This window comes from Palaemon carinicauda, chromosome 22, assembly GCF_036898095.1.
Source record: "Palaemon carinicauda isolate YSFRI2023 chromosome 22, ASM3689809v2, whole genome shotgun sequence".
Taxonomy (NCBI): domain Eukaryota; kingdom Metazoa; phylum Arthropoda; class Malacostraca; order Decapoda; family Palaemonidae; genus Palaemon; species Palaemon carinicauda.
The window spans coordinates 14014950-14027364 of NC_090746.1; the positions used below are offsets into that span (position 1 = coordinate 14014950).

Below are 12415 nucleotides of genomic sequence, written 5' to 3' on the forward strand. Positions count from 1 at the left end.
TAAATAAAATACTATATTAAGATAAACAAAATCTTCTATTTTTATGTGTTACTCTTCATTATAGTAAAGTTAGTATCGATATTAATGAATAACCAGTGTGCGTTAGAGAGCATAATACAATATGTTCATAAAGAAATGAAAAGAGATACAAACAAATAATTATAATGCTGACATAAAACTTGCTTTGAATTATTAATAACACATAATCATACTTTTGATTTGTGTTCTCGTGCTATGGTTTAGAAATGTTGACAACAAGGATGCAATGAGGAAACTGTATTGCACAATTATATAGGGATAATAGCCAATGACACTTTTTCTTTTTTTATAATAAAATGGATATGAGGCTTTTTTCATATGCTAATCAAGGATATGGATGCAAGATTGTAATACACAGTATTGCAATCTGTTTCTAATATACAAATGAGGAAAATTATTCTAACCTATATAGTTGCAGCAGATTCCAGTCGAAATAAGCCACACCCCCCTGATGATGTCATAGCCAATCACATTGCCTCTCACGTTTGAAATTTATAAGGGGATGCATTGTGACCGCTGCTAACGTGAGAGACAACGTGATTGGCTATGACGTCATCAGGGGGAGCTTATTTTGCCTTGAATCTTTGCAGCGACCATAGTATTTCTGAATCAAACTGTTGAATGGAAGATTGAAAACTAGAAATAGGAAAATAGGACAACTTAGTCTTTCAGGCTAAGATGTCCCAGATCGAAGACTTTTTGTTGGCTGGATTCCAAGGATGACGGGCGAAGCACTCAACAGCTGCCTTGTCGCAGAGACAAGCCGCCCTTCGGCAAGCGTCGTCCTCTTCTCCTGAGTAGATTCAACAAGACAAAGAATTAATTGTATTAAAACAATTTATGATGTAAAAAATTAAATAGGTAAACTACGCTAATCAAGTCAAACTGAATGTAACTAATAAGATTGTAGAAAGGGGGAATATTAAAACAATTCAAGATGTAGAAATTGAAAGAGGTGAACATAGGAATGTTGTTTGTTTAAAGGGTTTTCTTAGTACCGTAATAATTACAGCGAAAACTTTAAAAGAAATCCTATTACTGGGTACAGTAAATATATTAGTTTGAGTTATATTCATTGAGCCCTTTCCCTTTAACAAATTAGGATTTTGATAAGAGTATATTGTGATAGAAGAAGTTTCCGAAGCCTTCTTAGTTATATTCGAAGATTACTCAACCTTTCCTTAATAATGCTTAATATTTTGTTAGCCTTTTCTTGTCTTTGGAGAGGAAGATTCCATAGAAATAATCGAGTTAAGAAAAATATAATGAAAAGTACTAACTCGTAGAAATAATGATATTTTAGCATGCCCCGTGTAACACTAATAATTTGGCTGTAATCGGAGGACATTGAGCCCAGTGCTGGGATGGCCTATTGGAAACGTCCCTACCTGGAGATTTGCTGGACACGGGTTCGAGTCCTTCTCAAACTCGATAATTTCTTGTAGTATCTGTAACCTCACCATCCATAGGAGCTACGGATGGTGGGTATGGGGGAACCTATAGCTCTATCTGCTGAGTCATCAGCAGCCATTGCTTGGCCCTCCCTGGTCATAGCTTAGGTGGATAGGGGGCTTGGGTGCTGGTTATATGTCTATATGTCTCTAGGGCATTGTCACTGTCCCTTGCGTGGAGCTAGGACAATTCGCCGTAAACAAATTTGCTGTAGGACAATTGATTGTAAGACTTTTCGCCGTAAGAAAACTTGCCGTATGGATATTTTGCCGCAAGGACATATCGCCGTAAAATGTATATTTTAGTTTTTAGCTTATTTCTTTTAGAGATCAATGTAACTATATTCATATAGTTATCTTCAAGTATATTTATCACTTTTCATTAATTTTCATGTATTCATTTAATTATAATTATATATAAGAAAAGGATAAGAAAATGAAGATCACACACTTTATTCAAAAAGTTTTCTAAAAAAGAAAAAAAATTCAAAGCTAAAAAACATGTAATTTCATAGCAATTGCTCGTAAATAATGTTGTTTTGCATTTTGATCATAACCTCTGACAATACTTAGTATGCACTTATAAACATTTTTGTATTGTTTCTTGACTGCTGTTTCACCTCTTTCTGCATCGATTAATTTCTTTTTAGAAAGATAGCCTTCCCTTTTCAATACATTGACGAGTTTCCATAAATTTGGATGCGTATTGGTCACAGATGCTTGAAGCTCCTTATGGAACCCTTCTACTCCATTGTTAGTATTAGCCAGCTGATCTATGGTTCTTTGATAAACATTCCAAAGTGCGATAGGAAAAGTTGGAGAAACTCTACGACGACGAGGTCCCCTCCCTCTCTCTCCCCCAATGTAATGAGTTTCAAAGTATGCAACTAGTTCTTGTGGTAAGTCATCGTCATCAACCATCTCTATAAATGCAACAATGATGTCTGAAGGCGTTATGAATGCAAGTGACATCAGGCACTTTACTTTTGTATTAAAAACACAATCACTTTGATATCGAACCTTAAGCCCAATATCTGTCACTTTTCTGTAAACATTCTTACAGAAATGAAAATAACAGCCTGTTACATTTGCAGAAAGGAAAATGTCAGAAAAACTAGCTGGTTCGAAATCAATCATTAGATTTTCAGGTTCTAGGGACTCTAGTAAATCTGTAACCTTTTGAAAAAACGTATTGTAAAATTCCTTAGTCTTATTCGGAAGGAGACCGTAAACTCGTGGGATGCATGCATGTCCTATGTTGACATGTAGAGTATATAAATGATAGAAGATTTCAGGACAAACATTAAATGTTCCATCGCATGCCCAATTTGTATGTCTTTCTAGATCGTGTAACCGTGCAATCGTACTAAAGATCAACATTGTTTTCATCTTCTATTCCACTATCATAAAGTAAAAATCTTTCTCCGTTCTGTAAACACGCAAATTCTGCGGGAATTACATAACCGATTCTTGTTCTTGGAATAGGAGGGGCCTTTTCTTCTTTTTGTCTCCATCTCCTTATGTTTCTTGACCATTTTGAAGTTGATGGCATAAGAGAGCGTCCTGCATTTTCTAAATCCTTGCATGCAGCACCAATCAGTGGTCTTAAAGCTAGCTGGGATTTCAGTGCATTTTCTTTCATATGTGCAATTGTTTTTTGCATTTTATGTTTGCTTGGATTTCACTGGATGAGTATGCTCATTTACAGTTTTACAGATTGAAATCTCTTCAATATTCCGTCTTGTATGACTCTTGCTTTGCAGTTTTTTCCAACACACTTCCAATAAAGCTTGCCTCCATATTCTCTTTCTTGCTTGTAAATGAATTTGGAATCATCTACGAGCTTATCACAACCTCTGGTGCTTTTGATAGTGTACGGCATCATAGGGGTTCAAGTTTCAACTGATAAAAGTAGATAATATAAAGGTTTAAGATAAAAAAAATAAATAAATAAAAAATATGGTAAACTACCGAATTTGTAATGGCATCATTTAAACATTTAACGACGGGTGTCAAAATTTATAACGACCCTTCTCTCTCTCTCTCTCTCTCTCTCTCTCTCTCTCTCTCTCTCTCTCTCTCTCTCTCTCTCTCTCTCTCTCTCTCTCTCTTCATTCTTTCTTTTAAATCTATGCATGACAAAGCATATACATTTTACGGCGAAATGTCCTTGCGGCAAAATATCCGTACGGCAATTTTTCTTACGGCAAAATGTCTTACAATCAATTGTCCTACGGCAAATTTGTTTACGGCAAATTGTCCGGTCTCCCCCTTGCGTGTGCCATTCATGAACGGCCTTTAAAGCCCTTAAATAAAGGTCCAAATTCCTCCGGTTTCATTTCACAAAGTCGCTCATTGTACAGAACCCAAATGAATAGAAACATTACGTTTATTAACGGCACATATATGATTCACTGATACTTTAATAAAAGTAATGATTATATATGTTTGGCAACGAATTTGAATAATTTCATTGCCGTATTACAAATTAAGAAAAAAAAAAACTGTCTCTTTAAACCTTTTCTATCATTTAATTAAACTTATTCTATTTTCACCATAACAATGTTGAATTCTTAAGAATGGTAAGTGTCAAATCTTACAGCACACAAACTTAGAAAAATATTATTATTATTATTATTATTATCTAAGCTACAACCCTAGTTGGTAAAGCAACCTGCTATAAGCCCAAGAGCTCCAACAAGCAAAATCTTACCACAGGTAACTGCCTGTCCATCAAAGCTCCAGGTATATCTGATGAAGGATGCTCCCAGCCAAGATGATGCACAAGGATCAGCATCAGCCGCTATGTAGCAACGATCATGTACGTAACAGCATCTGCCACGGGAGATCATATTAAAATATATGATCAGTAGTTCAAATTCAGAATATTCGTGGACATAATTATACAAAAACTATGATTAATGAACAAATTATTATTATTATTACTTGCTAAGCTACAACCCTAGTTGGAAAAGCAGAAGACTATAAGCTCGAGGGCTCCAACGGGGAAAAATAGCCCAGTGAGGAAAGGAAATAAGGAAAAACTACGAGAAGTTTGATAACAGTAATAATATTGAAATAAATCTTCATATATAAACTATAAAAAACTTGAATATAACAAGAGGATAAAAACTTCAAAATAACAATAAGAAGAGTAACAACATAGAATAGTGTGCCTGAGTGTACCCTCAAGCAAGAGAACCGTGGTACAGAAGCTGTGGCACTACCCAAGACTAGAGAACATTGGTTTGACTTTTGGAGTGCCCTTCTCCTAGAAGAGCTGCTTACTATAGCTAAAGAGTTAATTATGATTGAAGAAGTATTTCTGATAGATATATCTTATCCTTGATAGATTATTTTATCTAAATCCTCTTAAAAGTTTCAATAGCATTTCAATTTACTTTTTATATCTTTACTTTGAATATCCTGAAACAAAGGATTCTGCCATATTTGAAGAATATTATTATTATTATTATTATTATTATTATCATATGCCAAGCTACAGCCCCAGTTGGAAAAGCAGGATACTATACGCCCAAGGTCACCAACAAGGAAAATAGCTTAGTGAGGAAAGGAAATAAACTAAATGAGAATTTTAAGAACAATATAAACATCTAGATATATCTTTCATATATAAACTATAAAAACTTCAAAATAACAAGAGGAAGTGAAACAAGATAGAATAGTGTGCCTGAGTGTACCCTCAAACAAGAGAACTCTAACCCAAGACAGTGTACCCTCAAGCAAAAGTATTCCAATTCAAGACTGTGGAAGAAGACCATGGTACAGAGGCACTACCTAAGACTAGAGAAGAAACAATACTCAAAATCTAATTTAGTCGCTAGTAACAATGTTACCTGTCGACTTCATCGACAATGGGGAAGTCGCCGCCCTGGAAACCACAATGATTGCCGTAGTTGTTGTAGTGCAGAGCCTCCCTCTGCACATACAAACGTATCATGTCGCCGAACTGGCCAATGGAACGTTTGTTGCGAGACAAACGTCGTGTGGAGCTGCTTTCTGAGGAAGATTAGGATAAATATATATGATTATTGCGCACACACACACATATATGTATATATATACATATACATATACATATATATATATATATATATATATATATATATATATATATATATATATATATATATATATATATATATATAAAGGATGGAGAAAAGCCAGCGTAGCATCATATATTTATTTTCCAAATTTTCGAGACGTTGGGTCTCATCATCAGGGCTGTAAAATATACAAATCAAAAAAGACTCTGTATTAATATTGATATAAATAGAACAACGTAAAAGTTAAATATAATCATTTAAAAAATGAACTAAATATATGTATATATATATATATATCTATATATATATACATACATAAAATAGAAAATAGAAGAATGCTCAAGTTAATACCTATCTCTGTGGAGCTAAAAAACTGAGTGACGTTATCTGGTTTGGAAAGGAGGACGTCAACTATGCTATATATAGAACTGTGGAAGAAGTCTGTCCATTTAATGAAGGCACAAGCTGTTTGATTGTTAACGACTCCAAAACAGAGAATAGTCATTGGGCGCTTGGGTGACAATGCGAAAATCTTTATATGAAAATGATGTTTTACATTTATTACAATGTTCTCGTATGTTGGAAAATTCTTTCGTTTTCAAAGTACGTCCCGTACGGTGACTGACTCCGAGATGAGAATCGATTCTGACTTTGAGCAATCTTTTGGTGGCTCTCACGTATTTCCCGATCTTACATTTCGGGCAAGTAAAGCAATATACCACCAAAGACCGCATCAAAGCCGGAAGTTTATCTTTGTGGGAGAACAAAGAACCCAGAGTTTTAGGATTTTTTTTCTATCAACTTAAGGTTCACAGCCGGAAAAGTTTTCTGAATGACTTTTTGTATTTGCACTTTAAATGTGTTAGAATGAATTAAAGGTATAGAGGCATATATTAATAATTTAGGCACGTTCGGTACAAGTTGACGTGGCTGAAATTTATCATTTAAAAAGTTATTGACATTTCAAGAGTAAGGCTGGAGGATACGAATTGTTTTAAAAAAACTGAAGTAAAAATTGGATTTCGCTATGAAAGTTATGCCAGTTGGAAGATAACGTATAAGCACGGTGTAACAGTGTGGAAATACTATTTGATTTAAATATCATTGGTAATTTCAGTGTTGTCAGGTGTATGAGGACAGAGGAGAATATGTAAAGAAAAGGCCAGACTTTTCGGTGTGTGTGTGTGTGTGTGTGTGTGTGTGTGTGTGTGTGTGTGTGTAGGCAAAGGGAAAATGAACCGTAACCAGAGAGAAGGATCCAATGGATTCCTATCTGGCCAGTCAAAAGACCCAATAAATTTCTTGCAATAGTTTCTCTACGGGTGCTTGGTGCCCTGGCCATCCTTGGAAAAGAAACTTTTCCTTTTCCAAGTTGAGATTTCTTCTCTCATTAATCAGTGTCCTCGAGCCTCGATGACATTACGCCTGATCGGTCACATCTGTGTTTGGTAAGAAAAATTCCGGCGATCTTATCAGGACTATTCCTATCCACTCTGCCAAGTATCCATGTTTCGTAAGAGGCTGAGATCTTCCGTAATATGTTTGTCATGTTATCTACAGATCATAAGAACAAAATTATTTATTATCTCGTCTCGTGAATATTTCTTATCTGGTGGTTTTGAATTTTGTTCCAAAGGTTAAAAGTTACTTATAAAATTGTTTTGATTATTACCGTAATTAGTGCAAGAAGATTGAGTTTCATATATATATATATATATATATATATATATATATATATATATATATATATATATATATATATATATATACCGTGTATATGTATATATATACATATATATACTGTATATATATATATATATATATGTATGTATATAAATACATACATATATATATATATATATATATATATATATATATATATATATATATATATATATATATATATATGTGTGTGTGTGTGTGTGTGTGTGTGTGTTTATAAAACTGGGCTCCACAAGGCATTAGAAAAGTTGGAAGACCCAGACCTACATGGTTGAGGACTATGAAGCGTGAAGTAGGAGATGATGAATGGAGAAGTATTGAATTGAAAACTCGAGATATAGAGATTATTATTACTATTATTACTATTATTATTATGATCATTATTATTATTATTATCAATTGCTAAGCTACAACCCTAGTTGGAAAAGCAGGATGCTATAAGCCCAAGGCCTCCAACAGGGAAAATAGCCCAGTGAGGAAAGGAAATAAGGAAATTAACTATAAGAGATGTTTGATAATAACATTAAAATAAATCGCTCAAATGTATAAACTATAGAAAATTCAAAATAACAAGAGGAAGAGAAACAAATTAGAATAGTGTGCCCGAGTCTACCCTCAAGAAGAAAATCTCTTGATTCGATTAAAACAAATATTTACTCCAAAGTTATGAAATCTACGCCAGGAAAACTAATACCAAGTTGTTGAATGATCTTCCTAATCGGGTAGTTGAATCAGTAAAACTTCAAAAGTTCAAAGTTGGAGCAAATGTTTTTATGTTGACCAGGCTGATGAGTCTTTTTATAGTTTATACATGCCATATCTGTTTTGGACGTTGTTAATAGTTTATATAGGACATATCTGCTTTGACGTTGTTACTGTTTTAGAATGATTTATTGTTAACTAGTTCTCATCATTTATCTATTTCCTTATTTCCTTTCCTCACTGGGCTATTTTTCCCTCTTCGAGCCCTTGGGCTTATAGCATCCTGCTTTTCCAACTATGGTTGTAGCTTGGCTGGTAATAATGATAATAATAATAATAATAATAATAATAATAATAATAATAATAATAATAATAATAATAAACAATTGATTTATGTGACTTACCTGCGTCAATAATTAAAGATGCAAGAAAAATAAAAACTATATATTTTCCCCAAATCTTCATTTTCTTATAATGTTTCAGCGACAGCGTTTAAAGGACCTGAAAGAGGTAAGATAAAAAAAGGTATTCATTTGCTAGAATACTAAAAAACTTGAATTGATTAAATTTATGTGATGTAAGTTTGTGTTAAATGGTGAATTTAGAATTCTTATATGTAGGCTATTTAGGACAGGCAGTCCGAAATTAAAAGAAAGATAAGCGTGAGATTGAGGGATTTGGTAAACAAAATGAGATTATAAAATGTAAAATGTCACTTTCTCTAAAAAGAAAAGTATTTATTCAGATGGTCCTACCTGTTTTAACTTCTGCATCAGAAACTTGGAGCCTTGCTAAAGCCTTAGAGCATAAGCTAGTTACAACTCAAAGCGCTATGGAAAGAATAATTATGGGATTAATACTAAAAGAGAGAAAAAAGCAATATGAATAAGAGAAAAACTAAAGTAGAGTATATTCTAACAATTTGTAAGAAAAAGAAATGGAGGAGGGCAGGACATATAATGAGAGTAACAGACAATAGATGGACATTAGGAATAACATAATGGGTCCCTAGAGATTGCAATAGAAGCAGGGGAAGGAAAAGAGAAGACGTTGCATTGACGAACTAAGCAAGTTTACGTGTGTGGAATGGCATAGAAAGACCATAAACAGACGCAAGTGGAAAGACATGTCTGAGACCTTTGTTCTGCAGTTGATTAGCAACGACTGATATGTGTGTGTGTGTGTATATATATATATATATATATATATATATATATATATATATATATATATATATATATATATATATATATATATATATATATATATATATATATATATACAGTAAGTTATAAGCTCTCCTGATCTTCTTCTCCCGCCAATCTCCTATTCCCCGTAATATTTGGAGTAAACATACTTAATGGTTTTGACAAGCAACAAGTCCCTTTAACCCAGTCGTTATAAATTGTATTTGGCATTCTTTTCCACTCACCTACTTTAGTGGAATGACAAAAGAAAAAAAAAACACGCAAATTTTTCGAGGAATTGATTCACAAGAAGCCCTCGAAACACAAACTCGTCAGCCGCACTTCGAACAGACTGATGTCTTCTCGGAGAACAACTGCCTAATCTGGCCAAGACGCAAGTCATTAAGATAAGAGGTGGCGTTAGAGGCCAACAGAGCTCTTATATATGTAACAATAACTTTTCAAGTTAACCAATGTTCTATTATCGAGATTTGATTATCATTCTCAAGATAAAGCACTCGATTTCTTTAGAAATAGGCCTTTTATTATACCAAATGCAATAAAAATACGAACGTATACGATTAAGAGTATCCAAATTTTTTTCTATTAATGGCAGTGAAGAATCATAAAATTATGTAAATGTTTCTGTTTTTAAATTATTCTGCATTATCTACTTTATATATTTGAGTATGTGAGATTCAGAGAGAGAGAGAGAGAGAGAGAGAGAGAGAGAGAGAGAGAGAGAGAGAGAGAGAGAGAGAGAGAGAGAGATCTAATTAAAAACGTTAAAGGGAGGAAGAAATTTAAGAATGAATTTATGAATAACTATTTTTTCTGCTGATCTTTGCTCAACTAACACAAAGACACTCCAAAAGCAACCCATTGTTCTTTTGTCTTAGGTAGTGCCATAGCCTCAGTACCACAGTCTTCCACTATCTTGGGTTAGAGTTCTCTTGCTTGAGGGTACACTCGGGCACTCTATTCTATCTTATGTCTCTTCCTCTTATTTTCTGAGGATTTTATAGTTTGTATATGAAAGATGTATTTTGATGATGTTACTAATCTTAGAATATTTTATTTTGATTGTTCGTGACTTTTGTAGTTTATTTATTTCCTCATTTCCTCTCCTCAACGGACTATTATTCTCCGTTGGAGCCCTTGGGCTGATAGCATCCCGCTTTTCCAATTAGGGTTGTAGCTTGGGTAATAATAATAATAATAATAATAATAATAATAATAATAATAATAATAATAATAATAATAATAATAATAATAATAATAATAATAATTCGGTTTCCCTTCCACAGAAATATTCATGACTAATGCTAGTCCTAATCATGTCATAATTTTATAGATACTCGAGTTTGAATCAATAGAAAAAGCTAAATTCTTTCTGTATATGTTAGGTATAGTTTCATAATTATTTAAAACAATTTAAACTTTATCCAAATAATTGGTTAAAGTTTAACCATTCCTCACCTATCAAATTGATATATTATATTTGTGTGAAATTATGTATTTCATTTCGTTGTGTTCTTTGAACGAAAAAGTGATCCAATATACAAAATATCATATGCTGAATTAATCTTTACAATCTCAGTCTGTAGGTCTATGCTTTATATTTAACCAACCCTTGCACAAATATCTTTTGCTGGCATTAACGAACTAGGCCTACCTATAATTTCTCGCAATAATTTGTCACTTTTTAAAGCTGTAACAAGAATAGTCAAATTATAATTGAAATTATTGTACAAAATTCGCCAATGAATATAAATACACACACACACACACACACACACACACACACACACATATATATATATATATATATATATATATATATATATATATATATATATATATATATATATATATATATATATATATATATATGTTATCTAGCTATCGAATTTCTCCCATTCAAAATATAATTTATTTGAAGAGTTCACTGATGAGGTTAAAGATGACGATAAAAGATCAAATTTAATTTTGATACATCTGAGTTACCCAATTCCTAAGAAGAAATCATGAATAGTTATAAAGCGTTTTAATTTATTGCAAAATATATAATTATAATTACAAAATATATAATAGATTAGATGGTGAAGAGAAGAAATATAATTAAAGATCAACTGAAATGCAGTATTGGGGGGTCGTTACAAAGTCTAATTCCTACCAAGTAACTACTACAACAATTACTTTGAATTTTCCCCGCTCGAGTCTCGACAGTTCGAGATTGAACTTTCAACTTTTCTTGTTCTCCCTAAGTTTTACTCGACATGGGAGATAAAGGACTTAAGGTCGACCCTGCAGAAGGATCAAGGTTAAGATCCTTGAAGGAATCAGTTAACAGCAGCGTGGAAAAAATTTTAGGTGGACATAAAGCATCTGTTTATGCTAAGTATGAGTTGCTATTCTACGTATTATTTAGGTTATTCTCTGATAATTTATCGTATCCTACATGTTGTCAACTATATGTTATTTTAGGCTAAGCAATGTACAGTACAGTTTTATTTTAGAAAAGTGCAATGTTAGTTAGAACATTGAAACTCATAATGGAACAGATCTTTGCTAGAAACACTATTTTGAATCAAACATACTACTGGCTGAAACGATATTATTGTAATGTATTACAGGGCAATGTAACCTAGGAAGAATACTACTTTTTCTCATAGTAAATATTACGCTCTGTTCGAACATAATAACCAGGGTGTATGTATGATGACGGCCATGCTCCATAACTCCCGTATTTTCAACCGTATTGCTAAGAATTCATCAGTCTAAGGGGGTTGCAGGGGGCTGTTAGCCACCCCTTCCTTAGTTAAGTAGTTAAGGACACGGCTTATAGGTTAGGTTAAGTGGGGAAGTTAGATGGCATTCAGTATTATTGTAGTGTATTATAGGGCAATGTAACCTAGGAATAAAACTACTTTTTCTTATAGAAAAAAATTACGCTCTTCGAAAATGACACTCGTTCTTGTCGCAAATGTATGTTTGATATATTCATTCTGATAATGGGAAATTGAAGCCAAGACCATGTTTGAACAGAGGCTTGAGCATGAAGCTACAACTCAGCCCTATGATAAGTTTGTATAATTGGTAATTAATACCGAGATATTGGCCTACATGGCTAACGCATGTAGCAAAACATGTTCCGCTTGCCAGAACATAGGAGCAATAATATAATACTTAATCATGAATTAAGCGAGCTACGGCAAGGCAAAAACTAATAAATCTTTAGCTCTAT

General features: G+C 33.2%; 2 protein-coding genes across 3 annotated transcripts in view; one reads left to right on the forward strand and one right to left on the reverse strand.

Annotated features, from left to right (window-relative positions):
- Window positions 1–113: 113 nt before the first annotated feature.
- Window positions 114–9543, reverse strand: LOC137616330 (basic phospholipase A2 acanthin-1-like). Of its 2 annotated transcripts, XM_068345981.1 has the most exons (6): window positions 9414–9535; window positions 8737–8811; window positions 8386–8482; window positions 5348–5510; window positions 4204–4325; window positions 114–832 (listed from the first exon to the last, which is right to left on the reverse strand). In XM_068345981.1, exons 3-6 carry the CDS (start codon window positions 8444–8446, stop codon window positions 708–710), a joined length of 471 nt encoding a protein of 156 aa, XP_068202082.1. In that variant the 5' UTR covers window positions 8447–8482; window positions 8737–8811; window positions 9414–9535; the 3' UTR covers window positions 114–707. The 2 variants fall into 2 exon arrangements, with proteins under 2 accessions (XP_068202082.1, XP_068202081.1); XM_068345980.1 differs by lacking the exon at window positions 8737–8811 and having other exon boundaries at window positions 116–832; window positions 9414–9543.
- A 1819-nt stretch (window positions 9544–11362) lies between these two features.
- Window positions 11363–12415, forward strand: part of LOC137615796 (polyamine-modulated factor 1-like) — a 52486-nt gene continuing 51433 nt past the window's right edge. Inside the window, exon 1 of the mRNA XM_068345490.1 lies at window positions 11363–11569. Within this exon, the coding sequence (XP_068201591.1) occupies window positions 11448–11569 (122 nt within the window). The 5' untranslated portion in view covers window positions 11363–11447. The remainder of the gene's footprint in view (window positions 11570–12415) is intronic.